The sequence below is a fragment of the Ascaphus truei genome, chromosome 20 (genome assembly GCF_040206685.1).
Source record: "Ascaphus truei isolate aAscTru1 chromosome 20, aAscTru1.hap1, whole genome shotgun sequence".
Lineage (NCBI taxonomy): Eukaryota > Metazoa > Chordata > Amphibia > Anura > Ascaphidae > Ascaphus > Ascaphus truei.
The window spans coordinates 18,501,915-18,523,066 of NC_134502.1; the positions used below are offsets into that span (position 1 = coordinate 18,501,915).

A 21,152-nucleotide genomic window follows, 5' to 3' on the forward strand; every position below is an offset into this window, starting at 1 on the left:
CCTTTAACCCATTAAACACGTCCCTGTCATTAGGTCACTTTGCTCCTACATGGAACTGACCCTTTAACCCATTAAATACGCCACTGATTAAGTCCGTTAAACGCTGGATTTTGACTCCAGTTTTAAGGTAGTGTAAAGGTAACCCTAAAACCTCCCCCACCCCCCACCACCCCCCCCCCCCCAATATAGTCACAAGACAGAAATATTGTAAAAAATTATTTATTGAAAAAGCACAAAAATATAAAGAACTCTGTAAACTGCAGCTGGGCCACAGCGCTGGGTGAGTGAGGGCCGATCCTAACACCCCATCTAACCCCCTGCACCAAGCTTTGAAGAGGTAGGATAGCCCCACAACCCCCGTAAACCCAATAAGATGACCCAGAAAGCCCTCTTATACCATAACATGCAGGAGCCCATGAACCTATTAACTTAAGAATCACATGCATGAATTGCCACTGAACATAGTAGCTTATGGGAATCCCATGGGGGGGGGGGGGAAAGAGACTATTATTACGTAATATGCAGAGGCGACTGACCCCATTAATATTATAGAAATCCTGCCGGGGATGTCCCTCTTACCACATAAAATGGAACGTACCAACGACTCCTTAAATAGGGGCAAGAAGATTGAGGTGCCGGTAACCCCCATAGAAATCCTGAGTGTGGGGCCACCCGCTAACTCAATAGCAAGCGGGTACCACTGCCCTTATTAAACTTCTTGAAATCTCACGCATGGGACGCCCTCATCCCATAATAAGACAGGTGCCACTGGCCATACTTAAACTGTAGGATCCCCTGCGTATAGACACGAGCTTATTCCGAATGATCGAGAGGCCAACCCATAGGTTTCTTGTGTGCGACACCCTATCCGTTGACAAGCTGCCTCTGGCCCTACTAACTTTTAGGAACCCAATGCATTACGTGGCCTCTTTTCCTATAAAATGGGGGTGCCCTCTTAGACAACCAGAGCTGCCCTGTGAACTTCCTATAAAATCAAACGAGATAATACATTTTTTTTTTTTAAATTGACCCACACCCCCCTCTGAATTGCGGACGAATGGAACATTCCAGTTGCTTAGAGGGCAGCACAAGCCCAGTGTTATCTAGAAGCGCCCCAGCCAATCACAGCTCTCCGCGTCAAAGTCATGTGAGAAATGCACTTTACTGCTGTGCAAAAGGAGGATTCGGATTGGTCGATAATACTTATCAGAGCTTGGCTCAGCGCTGGGAGGTTCCATGTGAAAGCACGAGGGGGGAGATCCTCATATTCATGAACTTTTACTTACCCAGGCCTCAAAATCCTCCCCTACTTTTAATGAATACTATTCATTCGCACCCCGATACTCCGGTAGATAGCTCGGCACACAAATGGGACATTCCATTTGTTTGTGGGGGTGGGGGTGATGCAAATTATATTAATTCGCTATTAGCCACTGCTTAGCCTGTTTTAATTGTCATTCTATTGCACCCGTAGAGACCCCCCATTGTACTGTTACTGATATCTCGGCTCGTTCCCGGGAATGTTCCACTTGTACGAGAAGGGGGTGGCAAAGCCGTATTAATAATTAGTAATCGACCACCCATCACTATCCTGAAAATGAGTCCACTGTTGCTGGGGCAAAGAGATAGCTGATCTGCTAGGCTGGGGGGTTCCTTTGGACATGATGTTGGGGTGGGGGGCACCCAAATCGGCCTACTGGGACGAACCATTTGCAGCAGTGTGTGTGGGGGGGGGGGCTGTCAGCTGGGATATTCCACTTGAATATACAAAGGGGGGGAGGGGGGGCGAGGAGAGAAGAGCCAAATATTTTTTTGTTTAGCATTTAAATCACTTCTGACTTGGATGTTCCATTTTCACAAGAGGGGAAATCCACATATATTAATAAAATTAAATACTATTAGTTAACCCAGCGCCGTGGCCTCCTTTCTCCCAGAGAGAGAGAGAGAGAGCTCAGCTGCCTGCTGGGATGCTCCATTCATACATACAAGAGGGGGGGTAAAGCCAAATATATAATAATTACGAATTATTATTAGTTAACCCAGCGCTGTGGCCTCCCTTCCCTACAATAAAAAGGCACCCTGTGACTCCCGCAGAGAGAGAGAGAGAGCTCAGATGGCGGCTGGGATGATCCACTTGAATATACCAGGGGGGGAGGGGGGGGGAAAGGCACCTTTCTGGCAGTGAAAGGGATAATAAACCCACCCGTAGCCATCCGCCTCCTAGCGCCTCCCATCAAGAGATAGCACTGTGGCTCCCTTCCCCTCTATTCCTATCAGTAACCAAGTGTCTCCCAAAGACACAGCTCTGCTGCCGGCGGCTGGGGCGTTCCAATGGAAGAGGGGCGGTGGGGGAAAGATAGGCCCGGGTGTCATAGCTCCTCGCGGGCGGCGTTGTCGAGGGGGGAGCGCAGGGCGGGAGTGTTGCGGGCCTCGCTGCGCAGTTCCTGTTGTTGCTGGGTCTTCTGAGACTTTGCTCGGTCCCAGTCGGTGGTCTGAGCGTCGTTGTCCCACAGCACCGAGGTCTCGGTGTCGCTTATGTAGCCGTCGTCGCCCGTGTAATGGGAGGGGTACAGCAGAAGGGGCTCCACCGAGAAGGCGCGCAGGTCTCGGGGAGAGAAGAGCGAGGAGTAATCGGAGCTGGAGAGAGAATTAGAGACGAATGTAACGTTGGGACAGACTAGAGAGAGAGAGCGCATTATAGAGAGCGATAGAGAGAGCATTATAGAGAGATATAGAGAGCATTATAGATATAAGAGAGCATTATAGAGAGCATGAGAGAGATAGAGAGAGAGCATGAGAGAGAGATAGGGAGAGCATGAGAGAGAGAGAGAGAGAGAGAGAGCATGAGAGAGAGAGAGAGCATGAGAGAGCGATAGATAAATAGATAGACAGAGATAAGATACACAGATAGATAGATAAATATATCTGTGAAACACACTCACACGGGGGAATACATATAGGGAGAACATTGTCATACTGTAGGAGTGCTATAGCTAAATACAGGCATACCCCGCATTAACATACGCAATGGGACCGGAGCATGTATGTAAAGCGAAAATGTACTTAAAGTGAAGCACTACCTTTTCCCCCACTTATCGATGCATGTACTGTACTGCAATCGTCATATATGTGCATAACTGATGTAAATAACGCATGTGTAACAGGCTCTATAGTCTCCCCGCTTGTGCACAGCTTCAGTACCGGTAGGGAGCCGGTATTGCTGTTCAGGACGTGATGACAGGCGCATGCGTGAGCTGCCGTTTGCCTATTGAGCGATATGTACTTACTCGTGAGTGTACTTAAAGTACAATTCACATTTATTTTACATACACATGTTGAGCAGTGATATAATAGATACATATGATGGTTGAAGTAGTGGGATATATATAATATTTATTTATAAAATATTTCACCAGGAAGTAATTCCTGTGAGAGTTAACTCTCGTTTTCAAGTATGTCCTGCTCTTTGAGCATTTCGCAGTGATGTGTGTTGTAGTTGCATTGGAGAACAAAGCGGCATATTGAGTTGGAGAGGGTGTCTAGTTTGCTAGTTGAGTTTGGGGTGCTGAGCCATATACTATGTCCCCATAGTTTATAATTGTCATCTGCTGTGCGATACGCTTACTGTCCAGCAGACTTAGGGAGGATTTATTCCTATAAAGTACACCTAGTTTGGCATAGGTTTTAGATGTCAGGGTATCAATGTGCTTCCCAAATGTTAAATGGGAGAAGTGGGATATAGACACACTACCTACAGGTAATGGTAGTAGCGGTTGGAGATATATATATATATAATTATATATATATATATATATATATATATATATATATATATATATATATATATAGCCATGCATAATAATGGTATCCTCTCTGTTGGCAGTAAGTCCTGATAAGTACAGGTATGCCAGCAGTAGTTATGGAGGTTTTCCCTCACACCCTGGTGAGGTGCCCTATGTATGGAAGGGAGTGGCTGTATGCTCTGAGTCCCTGGATAGTGACATCAGAGATGCGCCTGCCTCCTGAAGTATATAAGGCACAACACTGTCAGTTAGTGTGGTGTTGACCAGCAGTTGTGTGAAGTAGCTGGTAAAGTGTATGCTCCTGCATAAGGGATTGTAGGAACATTTTTTGACCCTAGTGCAGTAACTAGCGGTCCAGGTTGACCAATTAAGTCTGTCTAAGCCACTCTGTGTCCAGGGACCTGGCACAGGGGTGATCTCCCTAGGAGAAGAGGGAATCCCACTTCAATACGGGAGGGCGTACCTGGCAAAGGGACAGCACGGAGAGATGTGCGGCTAGAGCCGGCAGCTGCATGGGGCAGTCTGCTACATCCCAAACTACAATAAAGATGGCCTTGTTAATGAAAACCCCACTGTGTGAGTGTGAGATTACTCTACAGTGGCAGTCACCACCGAGAAGGAGTTCCTCACCAGGACCATCTCCCTGCGGAAGCATAGATCCTGATGAGGTGGAGGCGCTGCACATGATGTAAGTTGGACTCGCACCCACTACCTCAGCTACCTGTCCTGATGACATCCCCTAATACCATCAAGCGGGAGACTCAGGAGTCCTGTTACTTGCAGGTGCACCACCACACACGATCATGTAATGGAGACCGGTTAGACCACACGGGCCAATGTGAGATTGGGTGGGTCAGACAAGGGGGTCCAGCCGTTACAATTGGAGGCGCTGCTGAGAGACCTGTTAACAGGACAGGCTTTTGCTAGGCACACATTAGGAAACAGGGAGAGTGTCTGCTGCCATTTTGTGCTGCGTGGGACGGAACCAGGGGTAGTCGGGGAGCTGCTGGAGCTGCAGGCCGCACAGACGCTTTGGGATCCTGTTAGGGGTTAGTAGATCTGGAGCAGGGGGCTATTGCTGTCCTAGTCGCCTTGAGGTAGCGCTAGCGGGGGACGCCTGAAGGGGTAAACTGGTAACTTAGAGCAGGAATTCTGGAAGGGTCCGCACTAGGCTAGCCAACAGTAGGTCGACGCCCAAAGTGCTGCATGGAAGAGCCAGAGTACTCTAGTCTCCATTCCAGATCACTTGACCAAGGAGCACAGACTGGAGGAAAGCGTTACAGTAGACACAGAAAGAGTGAGCCTAGCCTGAGGTAGTGCAAACACGAGTCAGATCTACGTTAGGTACAGAAGGTGGTGCACAAGGCATGTTTATTGTACTGATGTGGTAGCTGCCCCGCAGAGCGGAGCTCCATGTACAATAATCCAGTATACAGTGATCGAGAAACAAGAGAAATAACCGTCAGAATGGAGGATCTGCAAAGAGCAGAAGGTCCAGGATGCCGGGTAGAGAGAACCGTCAGAATGGAAGATCTGCAGAGCGCAGAAGGTCCAGGATGGCGGACAGAGGAAGAACACGCATATGACCTGTGCGTGGAAGAAGAACAAGCTACAGAAGAGACTTTTGTGAGCTTGTTGTGGAATGGCGTGAAAGCCGTGGCTGCGCCGTGTTTGTCCTGTCTATGTTCTCGGGAAAGTACCCTCGAGACTAGTGAGGACGACAGTGTTGCTAGATGGGAGGAACGAAATGGACTTTGTGATATACCACTACACAAACAGCCAGACGCTACCTCAAATATGAAGAAAGACAATACGAACCAAAACCAAGATGGCGGTTCCCGCGCTCCCGGGACACCGCGTGGGCCAGCTGCAGAAAGTCTTGCAACTTTGCAGTTTGCTAATTGTTGGCCAGGATTGGCGCCAACGAGGAAACCCCACCCTGTTGGGGAGATTGGCGCGAAAGCTGGAGCCGCGCCCTCATGGACTATGACTCACTCGGCACCTGTGCTGGGTCAGCCTACAAGTCTACGAGACATCCCCCTAGTTTCAACCAGGGGGAGTGGTTTGCAGTTCCGCCGGATGCCGATGGAGAAAGTAGGAGATGGGGTTGCCAAACCAGCCCCTGCCCTCCAGTTGCGAAGAGCCATTGATCGATACAGACCTCTAAGACGAGTGCCTCCGTTGGTGACTATGGCTGAAAGTTCTGAGAAAGTGGAACAGAGTCCCTTGATCTCTACACATCCCTATTCGGCTCCAGGAGGCTTCCTGATTATCCGAGTAGAGGGTGTGGAGACAGTGGTATGTCTTTGCCTGCAGTGCAGACTGCCGGGCGGAGCTGTGGGCAGTGAGGCTCGATGCCCTCACTGTGGACTGCAGTATATGTGGCCCATGACGACATTTGTGCCAGTACAAGCCGTGGGAGTGAAAGATACTGTCCCGATGTCGGCAACGGAGCTTCCGGGTGCACTATGGAGTGAGAGTGCAGGTCCCGCGGAGCAGGAATCGGGTCTGGTTCTCCAGACGGAGAAAACCAGCCATCGGAGGGGTGACCGAAGAGGAGCCCATCGCCGGTCTCCTACTGGGATGCCCCGCCCGAACTGCAAGTTGGAGTCCTCGGACGAGGAGTGTGCAAGATTGTCTGATGCACAGGACTTATTGCCAGAGTACCATACCAGTGGTATACCTTGGCGAGATGCTATCCCTCGTGGTGTGGAGACACGGAGTCGAGTGTCTCCAGTACCGCGACAACCCGATCGGCGGAGTCCCACTGCCGTGGTGACTAGCGGGTCGGAAGGAGGTCGATCCACCGCGACACTGCGAGGTAGTAGGCTAACACAGTGCTTGTCGCAGACTCAGGGGGTGGAGGAAAAAGAAGAGCGGGTCCAGGGCCAGACTGGATCACGTAGCAGACGGGCGTTGCCGGATGTCCTCGTGGAGGAAGAGGTCTCGATTGGGGACCCAACCCAAGATGGCGTCGAAGCACGTGCGTGTACGGAGAAGATTCCGGACGACCAGAGCGGCATCGAGTGGGAGATGATCGCGTCTCTGCGGTCGAGCAGCGGAAGTCGATCCCCTACTGCTAGGAAGAGCGGGCGTGCGAGTCGGAGAGCAAGAAGCCCAGCTGCCGGAGAAAAGAAAGGACTTTGTGGCGGAATTGAGTCAGGTATTGTTGGGGAGCAGGTCGTAACCCTGCCAATACCTACAGTCCGGCCCCGTCCCCCAACCCCGTCCACTCCCAAAGTTAGCCCCAAGGCCCTAGTTAAAGCCCCTGTCCCCGTCACTTTTTCATTCGGGTCCACTTCTAGCCTGGGGATGTCAGGGGATTCCCGGGGTCCTGCCGAGGATCGGACTGAAAGCCTGGACTGGGGAACTTCGGATGATGGATCGGAGGGTGGAGGGAGGATTTCCCGACAAGTGTCGGTACCCAGTGATTGTCCTAGTATGTTAAGCATTACGGGTGGGAACAGATCACAGCATCGGGGAAAGGTTACGCCCTCTGAGGGTACTTCGGGGGTATCTTCGGGTGGGCCTGAAGAGGAAGAGCCGCTAGAATCCAACTCAGAGGAGGTACGGGAAACTAGATGGTGGGCGCCCCTATACGAGGGGTATGTTGCATGGATAGATCGCACCCATTTCATTTTAGAAATGGATGGGATAGTTGACCATTGGTGGGCTCCCGGGGATCAGTGATGAGGCGTACCTCCAAGAGTTGAGAGTGAGGTGGAACCGAATTAACGGGGGGTTTATTAGACCCAAAGGTTCTGAAGGATTAGAGGATCCAGTGGAGGCAGATGAGCCCCTGTCCTGGGTGTTGCCGGGGAGGGCTGGGCAAACTAAATTGACCTGAGCCTGTCGAGCGGGACGAGCCATTACAGCGAAGTATAAGCAGTCTCATGGGCTTGAGTACCCTTATGTCCCCGAACCTCTGATGAGAGAGATAGAGGATAATCGAGAGAGGTGGCTCCGTACTGACATAGAGTACTACATTGTCAATAAGGGAGGGGCCATTAAGGGAATTCAGGCTGAGCAGAGGGTTTCCCAACTGATGAGGGTTTGGAAAATCGGGCGCAGTATTTACATGCACAAAGTGGTGTATTGTAATGAACGAGGTCTGCCTCGGGAGTATAGTGTGACAGTCACCGATGTCGCGGGACGGGAGGTGAAGAAACCAGACCCTCAACACTATTATTAGGTCCCGAAATAGAGTGGTCTGCCTTTTCTTTAGCGCTCCCTGCTGGTCAGTGAGTGAAATGTTCTTGCATTATTATGAAACTGTGATAATGTTGGACATGTTATTTGTGTGTTCTTTTGCAGTGTTTCCTGGCGCAAGGTACACCAAATTTAGGTCCCAGCCGGGACGGTGGGGATTCACCAGGGGGAGTATATAGCCATGCATAATAATGGTATACTACTTTCCTCTCTGTTGGCAGTAAGTCCTGATAAGTACAGGTATGCCAGCAGTAGTTATGGAGGTTTTCCCTCACACCCTGGTGAGGTGCCCTATGTATGGAAGGGAGTGGCTGTATGCTCTGAGTCCCTGGATAGTGACATCAGAGATGCGCCTGCCTCCTGAAGTATATAAGGCACAACACTGTCAGTTAGTGTGGTGTTGACCAGCAGTTGTGTGAAGTAGCTGGTAAAGTGTATGCTCCTGCATAAGGGATTGTAGGAACACTTTGTGACCCTAGTGCAGTAACTAGCGGTCCAGGTTGACCAATTAAGTCTGTCTAAGCCACTCTGTGTCCAGGGACCTGGCACAGGGGTGATCTCCCTAGGAGAAGAGGGAATCCCACTTCAATACGGGAGGGCGTACCTGGCAAAGGGACAGCACGAAGAGATGTGCGGCTAGAGCCGGCAGCTGCATGGGGCAGTCTGCTACATCCCAAACTACAATAAAGATGGCCTTGTTAATGAAAACCCCACTGTGTGAGTGTGAGATTACTCTACAGTGGCAGTCACCACCAAGAAGGAGTTCCTCATCAGGACCATCTCCCTGCGGAAGCATAGATCCTGATGAGGTAGAGGCGCTGCACATGATGTAAGTTGGACTCGCACCCACTACCTCAGCTACCTGTTCTGATGACATCCCCTAATACCATCAAGCGGGAGACTCAGGAGTCCTGTTACTTGCAGGTGCACCACCATACACGATCATGTAATGGGGACCGGTTAGACCACACGGGCCAATGTGAGATTGGGTGGGTCAGACAAGGGGGTCCAGCCGTTACATATATATAAAAATATATATTTATATATATATATATATATATATATATATATATATATATATATATATATATATATATATATATATACATATATATATATATATATATATATATATATATATATATATATATATATATATATATAACCAGGGCCCGACAAACTGGGCCAAAACCCACTCGCCCCCCCCCCCCCCCACCCCCACGACACTTTCCTGCGGTGGGGTCCGGTATCGGGGTCGTGACGGCGCCTCCCGGCCTTCTGCTGTCTTGTCGCCTTTAAAATCAATTCTCCTGCAGCGCTATGCAAAATGGCCGTGCGGTGTCATATGACACCACGTTGCAATAGGAGCGTGACGTCACGCAGCGTCCCATTACCATGGCAATGCCGGGGCGGCCATTATGAATAGTGCTGCAGGAGAAAAACATGATTTTAAAGATCAAGACGTAGAAGACTGGGAGACGCCGGGGGACACCGCCGCAGGTAAGCAGTCGACAGCGGCCACAATGCAGTCGTCCCGGGCGACCGCATTTGTCGAGCCCTGTATATAACAGTAGCAGCGGTGGGATATACACAACATCTACATATAATGGTGGCAGTGGTGGGATATAAATATAGAATTTATATAATGGTGGATAGAAGTGGGATATACTGTACAGGCAGTCCTCGGTTATCCGACACAATGTGTTACTCAAAATGGCGTCGGATAGCGAAGCGTTGTAAAGCGAAACACGATTTCCCATAGGAACACTGTTTAAATCAAACGTTCCGTTCCTGAAGGCATTTTTAATGCTAAAACACACAAAATATTTTACTCAAGCAATAACATTATGCTGCACACACATACATTATGATATAAAGATTATATTGATTGAATCCAGAACTGTATAATAAAACTGTTAGACATGTTTAAAGGCCTAAATACACCACAAAACCTTCACACAGACTGATCTGGATGATTTCCCTGGCTGCAGCTTTCCGATTGACATAATGTTGCAACTTTGCAAAGCGTCGTAAGAGCGTCGGATAAGCCATTTTGGAGCTGTAAAACCGCCCATAGGGATGCATTGGACAGCGTCGGATAAGCCATTCGTCGTAAAACGAGGACTTGCTGTACATTTATACATATATGTCAGTACTCACATGGGATGCTTGTCATACATGACGGGCAGGAACTCGTCCACCGGCAGCATCTTCCCAAGGGGTTCAGCGTTGAGCAGTTTTCGTGCCCCGCGCAAAGAGATCAGGTAGGCCAGTGTCCAGTAGGAATAATCTGATATCACCAGGTTACGTACTCCGGGGACCGACTCTTCAGGCTCATCCACCTGCATCCTCTTCCTTCCCAGGTAACTGCCCGGGGGGGAAGTTAAGGAGAGAGAGAGAGAGAGAGAGAGGGGGGTAACTAAAAGGCAAGAGCTTCCTGCCCAGGTAACTGCTGTGGAGAACAGTAAGGAGAGCGAGGGGGGCAAGTACAATGTAAGAGTTTCCTGTCCTGGTAACTGCCCTGAGGAGGGTAAGGAAAGAAAGAGAGCGATAGAAGAGGGGTAGATAAATTAGAGAGCGCTAACTAATCTAATCTACTTCCAACACAAGCAATTGCCCCGGGGAAAGATCCTCCCCCCACCCACTCTCTCACATGGTCTCTCCCCCTCACACACTCACATGAGGTCCCAGTCTAGCTTTGCGTTCTCCACGTCCTGCAGCAGCGTCTGCAGCCGTCTCTTAAAGAAGATCTCGAACCTCAGGTCATCTTCCAGCACGGCCGAGACCGCAAGGGAGCGCTCCGAAACCTAGAGAGAGAGAGAGGGAGATTCCTCAGACACAGCAGAGAGACTGCAAAAGAGCGCCACGAGAGATCGAGAGAAAGACATCGTCCAACAGGAGGAGAGCCCTCCGAGACCTACATGGAGACAGACCTTCAACTACGGCTGAAACCGCAAGACACAGACAGCCAAGAGTGAAACACAGGAAGTGACACACTCCCCTACTTCCACATTACCTCGCCCACTCAAGGAAGCCTCTCGCTTTCCCACCTCAGCGGGTAAACCATGCCCTATACATAGTGGGCCCACATCCTTAGCACTTCTGAGTTAAGCCACACCCCCTGTCAAGGATCACCTCCGTGAGGACCAAGATCAGGCATCGCCACTTTGGTTAACCACGCCCCTCTTGTTGAAGCCCCATCCTCTCTGTTAAGCCCAGCCCTGCCGATCCAATTCTCACCCATTCATGTTAAGCCACACCCCTTTATCGTTTGCCCCATTCCCCACGCCAGACCTGGCTGCCTATCTTCCCTTTGTACCCCTTGACACTGAGCACGGCCTCCTACATCCAACCCCCTCCCTCCGATAAACCACGCCCACTTTCTTCCGGGTCCCCCCGCTCCTATAAAAACCAATCTCCGTCCCCTCACCTCCTTCCAGATGTTGTAGTGACTGAGAAAACATCCCATCTCTCCCCGGGTCAGTGGGCGCCCGTGATACGGATCCTTGTACCCAGGAAGCATCTGTACGCCCAGGGCGGAGATCTGCGACTCGTTCAGGGCCCTGAAACCCAAGGACCGTGATAAATATATCATATATTATATTCACTACAAGGAACGCTATAGATGAGAAATCAACCCAATCAAAAGCTGGGAAAATCAGGCTCAGGATCCGTAACTCCACCCCCCTTTTGCTCTGTATGACATCATTGATGTCATTCGCTTGGTCTCCGGCTCAGATTATACACTTGTCTTGCCATCTCCCCGCTCTGATCATCCCAACTCCCTTGTGTCCCATTTCCCTCCCCATTAGCTACGGCCCCATCAAAGCCCCCACACACATTATCCCGGCTACAATTGTTATATTCTATATACATATACACATATATATATATATATATATACATATCTACAGTCATGTGAAAAAGAAAGTGCACCCTCTTTGAATTCTATGGTTTTACATATCAGGACATAATAACCATCATCTGTTCCTTAGCAGGTCTTAAAATTAGGTAAATACAACCTCAGATGAACAACAACACATGATATATTACACTGTGTCATGATTTAACAAAAATAAAGCCAAAATGGAGAAGCTGTGTGTGAAAAACTAAGTACACCCTTACTGCTGCCATAGGAATTAAGATGCTAAGTAGCAGACAGGTGCTGCTAATAAAATGCCCTTGATTAATTGATCATCAGCAAGTGTGACCACCTCTATAAAAGCCGAAGTTTTAGCAGTTTGCTGGTCTGGAGCATTCAGGTGTGTGTTAACACAATGCCAAGGAGGAAAGACATCAGCAATGATCTTAGAGAAGCAATTGCTGCTCCCCATCAATCTGGGAAGGGTCCCAGTTCTATCGTTTTCCTGGACCTGGTACTATTTACGGTTGATGATCTAAATATACGGACAAATACCCATTTCAAGTCAGTTTCTGTCAACCACGATGTGCGTGCCTCTAGCAATCATAAAGACCAATGGCTGAAAAATATCCCAGCGGGACCATTCCATAGGATTAAAAGGAATTGCTCGTGGGATAGTCACTTTATCTCACACTCTCAAGTCCTTAGCAAGAAATGTATTGAAAAGGGGCATAAGCAAGATCCTGTGGCTGAATCATTCGGGAAGGTCCCGGCAATAGATCGATCTGAACTATGATATGAATGAATGTATAAATGTATAAATGAATGAATGAATGTGTGTATAAATTAATGTATGAATGACTGACTGACTGAAAGATCACTTGTGAACACATTCACGTCTTAGGCCCGGGCCATAGAGGGGTGGGGAGAGCGGAGGCGCGCTAACGCTGAGGCTCGCCTGCTTAAGTCAGCGCGATTCCACAGACTTGCAGGCGAGCCAGCGTGCGCGAAGGGAGCCGGGGGGAGGTGGTTGGAGGCGGGGCAGTGACGTCGCTGGGCCAATCGCCCGCGACGCACTAACGTCAACATCACGGCGCCGACGTCACGGCGCCGTGACGTTGACGCTGCTTAAGGCTGATTGGATGTTTTCAGCCGACAGCGCGCTGAAAAACAGCTTGGCGCTCGGCTGAAAACTCCAAAGCCTCCGCACGCCTGCATGAGCCCCCTCTCAAGGCATCCTCATTGAGGATGCAGGGGCTCAGCGCGGAGCGTCCGCACGGTTCAGCGCTGCTTGTCCTTCTATGGACACAGCCTTAGACAGGTCTGCAACCCTGCCTTTCACCATTATCCCCTAGCATACAGTGCAAACCTGGGAGATTGCACGCCTAAGAACATACCTGTGGTTGGACACTCCAGGAGATTATAAGTGAGTGATACTTATGGGTCGCTGTACCCTTCATTTCTCCTTTATAATGGGACTCTGGTCTGTACTACTCATATATGGTGCCGCTGGCATTAGGTACTAGTACCCTAACCCTATTAGGGCTACGCTATGATACATGCTTATAGAGAAGGAGTTTATACCAACTGCAGTTCTTTATTACAAAACAGGACTTGTTTTTTCTGATGCGCTGGCTTTCTATATACTTTCACCATTATCACCTAGCATACAGTGCTTCCACTGCAGCAAGGGATTCTGGGAAATTACATGCAAATGAGCACACCATGTCACCTTTTGCCTGAAAACCATTTTTACATGGAACCCTTGTGAGCTAATGCTCGCTGTTAACACAGCTTTAAAGCACAGCATGGGAATCAGATGCAAAGCCAGAGAAACCACTCACAGACATTGCTTTTTATGTCCCCTTATACTGGGGGCATCCCAAGTTGCATGTTCTTCATTTCTACGTCTCTGTTTAGTTAGAAACCCGGCACCTCTTAGGAGCCAGCAGACACAACGGTCTCAGACAGCCGGACACTCACTTCCCATCCACGGCATCCGACAGCTTGTATTCTATCTGCAGCTCGTACAGTGTCCGCTTCATACGCTTTCTCCGGTCCGCCCGCCGCTTCAGGTTAATGAGGAAGATCTGGAGGGAGGGGGGGAAGAGTGGAGAAAGATAGGAGAATCACATGCCCTTATCCTTTCCATCTTGGCTACTGTAACCCACCACTAACCACTCTCCATGTCTCAAAACCCTTGCAACCTAGGTGGGAACATCTCCCTTTCTTCTAGGTCAGTCTTTGCTCATCTTCTCTTTCAATCCTGCTCCTGGCCTCCCATCACCTACAAAGTTCTCCTCCCACTACCAGGAAAGCACGCTCGACTGCTCCTGCCTACATGCTCAAGACGATCTCCTATTTACCCCTTCTGCTTTCTCTATCCCCTAAAACCTCTCTCTCCCTCCCTCCCTGCTCCCCTACAGGTATAAGACAAACACTTTCTCCCCCCACCTTCAACATTCCCACACCCAGCGGCACTTAGCCACTATCAAGGCTAGTCAGTGACACCCCACTTCACCTACTGCCTCTTGAAGTCTCCCACCAATCCACTAGATTGTAACAAATCTCAACTCAGAGGTGCTGCATCCGAGACGTCCCAGAAGCCTTTGATTTTCAAGAACTGGGAGCCCCTAAATCAGGCCCCCTGCCCCGCCCCCAAAAAACATCCCAAACTAGAAAGGAAGGAGAGATTCCAAGCTGGAAGGGAGCAGAGATAACTTGATTTAAACCGGAAACCTCCTTCAAATGGCAAAGCCCACCCCAAGCCAAAGATCTTTGCTCAGTCCTGGAGGCCAGAGTCTAAGGAGTGGAGACCCTCCCACCTCGCCAAAGCGGGCCTCAAATCCAGAGATCACAACCCAGTAATATAACGCCCTCTCCTCCCCCACATCGTAACCACACAAAACCAGAGACCTCATTTCCGAGGTGAGACCCTCTGATGTGGCCAACTAGAGACAAGAGGTCGGTGTGACAAGCAGGTGGTGTGCGATGGGGAGGGTCAGCAGTTTTACCTCGTCCAGTCCCATCTTGTCTGAGACTTTGGGGGGTACCGACAGGAAGCTTGATGGCTCAACAGGACGACCCTTCACTGCGGGGAAAGGAAGAGGACATTGTGAAGTAACAAATTACCGATAGGAGGGACAAACTCCTCGGCACACATCTCTCTTCTGTCCGCATCACCCTGCGGTAGGAGAGGCACTCACCCGTGACCTCCAGCTTGGTGTGCAGAAAGCTGTCGGCCTCATCTAGCAGAGAGCTGTGAGCACGCAATGGGACTGGGAGATAGCCATATACCTCCTTATTACACAGGAACATCTGTACTTCTGTGAACCACAAGAACGTGTATATATAAGACTCAAGACCTCGATCATCACACCTCTTCCAAAACATCCTTTACCTCCAAATTCCACCCCCCTCAAGAGTCCTTCCACTTAGTCCCACCCAAGCCACTGATTGTTCTGCTCTCTTCACTTCCCTCATTCTACCTCAAACTTAACCTCTCCCAATCTCCTTCTAAGCCCTCATTTGTCTTCTCTCCATCACCCATATTATCTCTCAATCCTCTGCCTCCCCACCATTTCCACACCCCAAATCTATACCGCCCCCTAAACTCTCCTCTCACCCCCAATAATTTCCTCGATAACTTACAGAGATCCAGCCCCGTTCTTCCTACTCCCCAAATCTTCTCTCCCAACCACATTGGTCGCCCGCTCTGAAGTTCCACCGCATCATCGCATCCTCCTATTCCCCTTCTCTACCTCAATGTTCTCCATTCCTCACCACCTTTTCCTCTCAGCCTCCATAAATCATCTCTACCTCTCATCTCCCTCCTCCACCACCATTATCCTGTCCACCTCTTGGTGATCCTGTCCCCGCTCCTCTCACCTGCTTGTCGGCAGGAGAACGCAAACACGATGATATCGTCAAATGACCACGTGTAGTCCGGGTGGGGCGGGTGGAATTGCAGCTGCCTGGAAGCCTGCTTCCGGAGGTCGACCAAGAAGGTGGAGTGAACCATGGGGACAGCGAAGCAATCGCGACGCTCCCTGCGTCGGACCGGCATGTACGCAGGAGTGCGCCGGTAATATCCCTGAGGGAGCGAGAGAGATGAGCCGTGACTCTCCCGGCACAGGACTGGCATGTATGCGGTACTGCGCCGGTTATATCCCTGAGACACGAGATTAGGGATTGTGCGCCGGTAATATCGGTGAGACACGAGAGATCAGTGAATACTCTCAGACACAGATCACCCTTGATGCTCTCTGTGGTGGACTGGCATTTACACGTGAGTAATGTCCCGGAGAAACGAGAGAGAAACGAGTGAGAGAAAAGAGAAAGAAAAGAGAGAAAAGAAAGAGAGAGAGAAAAGAGCGGGAAAAAAAGAGAGAGAGAGAAAAGAAGGAGAGGGTGAAAAGAGAGAGAAAAGAAAGAAAGAAAGGAGAGAGAAAGAGTGAAGAGAGAGAGAAAGAAAGAGAGGGACATGTTTGACACTATTCCCCTTCCACTGCAGGGTTACAGTTTCACAGACGGAAGGGAGCTACGTCCCATCTCACCTGACTGGTCATCCCACACCAGAAGTTAGAATATGCTGCCCTGGACTCTAACATGGGAGCGATCACGGTCTTATTCTCAGCGATCAGCAAACTCAGGGTGTTTGGGTTTGTCAGCAGGTTGTCAGAGTCAACGAACTGTAGGGAAAAAAGGGACAGGTCACCCAGCCGTCCCATAAACCGGTGGCCTTCACGAGCTTACATCGATGTGAGGTCTCTCACATATGTTATATGAGATCACAGACTAATGCGTGATCTGATCCTCACACATACAAATATCTGTCTGCCCACGCTTGAAGTAATCATCACATGCTTGTCCTACTGTCCCTCTCACACCCTCCTCTCTCCTGCTCAAGTGCGTTCCCGTGTCCATCTCACGATGCACCCACCATGATGTAGTCGGCCCACATCTCCCGTGCGGAGGTCAGCGCTGCCTGACGCAGCTTCATGATGTACTCGTAACGGGCGCGCGACCAGTGTTTGGGTCCCTCCTCATCCTGATACCACCTGTGGGGGAAACGTGTACAGAGAAAAGTGTACCGTGTGGTTGAATGACAACTTCCGTGACAGGCCAGAAGTCGGGTGTTGGGTCAGGACTGGGACTTTCAGCAACGTAGGGGGTAGCGCTGACCCGATAGGTGGGGAAGCAGGAAACGCTTCAAGTATGATGGAGCATGTTGGGTCAAGACACGTTAGGTCAGAACACTCTGGTCCGCGTCATGTGCTTGAAGACATTTTACGAGTGCATGGGTGAGGACACATTGTCAAGACCACATTCCGTGGTCATGCATGTTCAGTCAATTTGTGCGGTCAAGACCATTTGTTGATGGGACACGTGTTGGGTTAGGGCACGTGCTGTGGTCACACATGATGGCTCACATCATGTTCTGTGTTCCAAGTGTTTGGTGGTGAGTTACGCCGTCAGGCTCAGAACATGGCGTGGTCAGGATGTGGGATCAGAAGACATTTCATGTTCTACAGTCAAAAAGTGTGGTGATAACCACGGGGTGTGTCCACGAGAGTCTTGGCATTGGGTCACAACACATTTCATTGTAGGGGGTCAGGATCTGTTCCGTGGTCATGTTCGTGTATCAGGACACGGTGGGGCCCCCCCACTCCTCCCTTCGATACCTTGGTTGCTCCTGTGGCCTCCACTCCACGTGGTGATACTGACTCTGCACGTTTATCAGCCACTCCCTCAGGAGGCCGGTCGTATTGTCCAAGTTATGATCCGTGGCCACCCTGTGGGAGAACAGGTCAGAGGTCACAGCCATGCTTACTGATCAGGTGTTGGTATATATGTGTACACACACACGTGCGCGCGATTTTCCTTGCGGTACCTCCGCCTCCCCTCTCACAGGTTATTGATCAGACACTTCGTGATCATTGGTCAGGTATCAGTCTACAGGTGTACAAGTGTATATACTGTCCAAACCGCATTCAGATTCTGTGCTTGCGGTACATCAGCCTACCCAGGCTTCTGTCACATTGTTTTGATCAGACACATTAATTATTGATCATATATCAGTAATATCAGCTGTCTCATGTTAATCTGGTCTGTAACTGTTACATACATGGAGTGATACGAAAAAAATATATAAACAGACCAATTCATTTATATTTATATATTTTTTCGTATGTTTTTGCATTACCGTTTGCGGTCTTGACGGCTGCATTATTTTTCATGAAGTGAGTGTGCGGGCAATACACACACACACACCTTTATTTATATAGCGCCAAAAGTGTACTCAGCGCTTCACAAAGAATACAGTACAGGGAATTATAATAATACAATAAGCGCAGCAAAAATCAGACAAAAGGAAAGGAAATCCCTGCCCCGCAGAGCTTACAATCTAAGGCTGCGTCGCCGCTAGCGCTGAGCGGGCGGCACTTGCTTACATATATAGAACAACAAAAAAGTATCCTTATAATAAAGCACACGGGCCTACCATGGATATAATTATTGTTACAAAATTGTAATTTTGTAATTATAATTATATCCATGGTGTGCCCGTGTGCTTTATTATAAGGATACTTTTTTGTTGTGCTATACATTTATTATCCTTGAGCACCACTGCCTATTGATATATTGATATCATATACTCAGGACAGTTTTTGGGCAACCGCTACGAATTGTGTTGATGCGGTATACTTTGTGTCTTCTGATATATAGATATGTGCGGTCGTGCGCGGGCACACACGCTCAACGGCGCTTATATAAACAAAAAAATTATACTTTCCCGCGCGCTCAACTACCCGCAATGCCTCCCCTCCCCCCCCCCCCCGCCACGCACGTAAATGCAGGACACCCGGCGCTCATGCTTGGAACGCTCTCCAAGCATGAGCGCGCATAGCGCCAGCAGGGACTCAGTCTAAGGCCTCGGGCATGGTCAGTGCCCGTGCTGAGGCGCGCTGCTGCTCGGCAGTGAGCCCCTGCAGCCGCAATGAGAGCGGCTTTAGCAGGGGCTCGCGCACGCGTCCGCAAGCGCGCGGAAGCGTGTGTCTTAAGAAAATTTTTGTTTCTGCGCTCGCCGGAGCGCAGGGCCGGTCACGTGAGCGGTTCGCCCAATGAGGGCGAACCAGCTCCGTGACGTCACAGGCCCCTCGCCCCCCGACACGCCCCCGGACGGCGCGCAGTCTAAGGCCAGGGAAAGCGCCCGCTTTCCCTCAGCCTCAGCGCGCCTCCGCACGGCTAAATTCACTATGGACTTAGCCTTAGCGGTATGATGGGAGACTTACAGTGCCAGCAGGTGGGGGAATAAGTGCAGTAGATGGCAGGGCTTGGCCACAATGGTTGGTGGGAGTGACTGTGGGACAGAAGCCTCGAGTGCCGGCTGTATATAACTCCTGACCAGCGAGATCCTGTCCATGGGTTACCACGCAGGTTACAGATGACAGATTAGGTACCTCACATGTTACAGATCAGGCATCAGTAAAATAAGTAATTAGGAAGACTAGTTAGATTATATATAGATACATATATCATACAGAGATATAGATATAATCATCTTCACCATAGTGAGCCCGTCATAGGGCACATCACAGGTTATTGATCAGATACCTGATGATTGATCAATAATCAATATGTATCAGTAATAGAGCTATATAGATGTATGCATTGTATTGTCCTCACCACAGTGTGATCCTGTCCTTGTGGTAACTTTACTTAACAGATACATATTGATTAGCGGTCTGCGTTATTATTGGCGTATTATTGATTAGGTATCAGTAACAGGTATATAAATTTATACACATTGACCTGCCCCTCAACAAAGTGAGATCCTGTCCTTGGGGTACATCACATGTTATTGATCAGGTATCGGTAACACAGCTGTATAGATGTATACACATTGACCTGCCCCTCACCACAGTGAGATCCTGTCCTTGGGGTACATCACAGGTTATTGATCAGGTATCGGTAACACAGCTGTATAGATGTATACACATTGACCTGCCCCTCACCACAGTGGGATCCTGTCCTTGGAGTACATCACAGGTTATTGATCAGGTATCGGTAACACAGCTGTATAGATGTATACACATTGACCTGCCCCTCACCACAGTGGGATCCTGTCCTTGGAGTACATCACAGGTTATTGATCAGGTATCGGTAACACAGCTGTATAGATGTATACACATTGACCTGCCCCTCACCACAGTGAGATCCTGTCCTTGGGGTACATCACAGGTTATTGATAAGGTATCAGTAACACAGCTGTATAGATGTATACACAGGTTATTGATTATTGATTAGGTATCAGTAACACCACTATATAGAGATGTACACACATCGCCCTGCTCCTCACCACAGCGAGATCCGGTCCTTGGGGTAGGCCAGCCTCTCCAGGGAGCCCAGCACCTCGGGGAGGGCCGCCTCGGCGTTGCGGGCCAGCAGGGCGAGCAGGACGGTGGGAGATCTTTGGGGGGACTCCGGGTTCCAGCGCTCCTCCGGGAAGTATCCCTCGGGGAGGCCCGGCAGGAGCAGCAGGAGGAGCAGCAGCCCCGGGAGGAGGAGGAGGGGGGAGGCCGGGAGGAGAGAGGCCGGGCCGCCGGCGGGGGACATTGCAGCTCCGGTCACTTTCTGCCCGCCGACTAGAAAGCGGCGGCCAGAGGGGGCTGGTTAAAGGGGAGGCGGGAGGGCAGCGGGGATTGGCTGGGAGAAGGGACCTGCCCTTTAAGGAGGGGTTTTCTTTCCCCCGACCACCGACTCGCGGCATTAAAGGGGATGTGTACTGTCAGCTGGCAAGAGGGGGGGGGGGGTTCTTAAAGGGATGGGCGAGGTGCCAACTCAGGGGCCGTAATGTGCAGAAGAGAAGCGCAATTCTGGGGAGAAAGAGAGAAGGGATGGGGGGGGGGAGAGAAAGAGAGAGAAAAAGGGGGGAAGAGAAAAAAGGGGGGGGAGAAAGAGAGGGAAAAAAAGGGGGGAGAGGGGGAAAAAAGGGGGTGGGTGGGAGAAAAAAAAGTGGGGGAAAGAGGAGGAGGGGGAGAAAGAGGGCGGACACACAAGACAGAGAGAGGGAGACAGAGACAAAAAAATAGCGATCCTCCTGGGAGAAGATGAACCCACAGAAGAACTGGCTGCACACTATATCAGCACCTGCCACAAGCTGAGAGATGTCCACTAACCCCCACACCCCTGTGTGAAACTGTTACCGATATACTGTACCATGCAATCATTATACCCTACCCCCTAGTATTCGTGTAATTATTGTCCCCCACCCCCTA

At 49.9% G+C, this 21,152-nt stretch overlaps 1 protein-coding gene across 1 annotated transcript; it reads right to left on the minus strand.

Annotated features, from left to right (window-relative positions):
• Positions 1 to 203: 203 nt before the first annotated feature.
• Positions 204 to 20,585, minus strand: LOC142470716 (procollagen galactosyltransferase 1-A-like). The gene is made up of 12 exons (XM_075577377.1): positions 20,234 to 20,585; positions 17,559 to 17,669; positions 16,817 to 16,934; positions 16,431 to 16,565; positions 15,763 to 15,967; positions 15,081 to 15,200; positions 14,889 to 14,965; positions 13,858 to 13,964; positions 11,443 to 11,575; positions 10,692 to 10,819; positions 10,173 to 10,379; positions 204 to 2,637 (listed from the first exon to the last, which is right to left on the minus strand). Exons 1-12 carry the CDS (start codon positions 20,488 to 20,490, stop codon positions 2,370 to 2,372), a joined length of 1,866 nt encoding a protein of 621 aa, XP_075433492.1. The 5' UTR covers positions 20,491 to 20,585; the 3' UTR covers positions 204 to 2,369.
• Between the last annotated feature and the right edge of the window lie 567 nt (positions 20,586 to 21,152).

Coding starts and splice junctions, on each gene's coding strand:
- LOC142470716 (XM_075577377.1), bottom strand. CDS start 20,490: ATGTCCCCCGCCGGCGGCCCGGCCTCTCTCCTCCCGGCCTCCCCCCTC. Junction 16,566..16,816: donor TGTGGGCCGACTACATCATG/GTGGGTGCATCG, acceptor TTTTCCCTACAG/TTCGTTGACTCTGACAACCT. Junction 11,576..13,857: donor TCGGATGCCGTGGATGGGAA/GTGAGTGTCCGG, acceptor CTTGGGTTTCAG/GGCCCTGAACGAGTCGCAGA.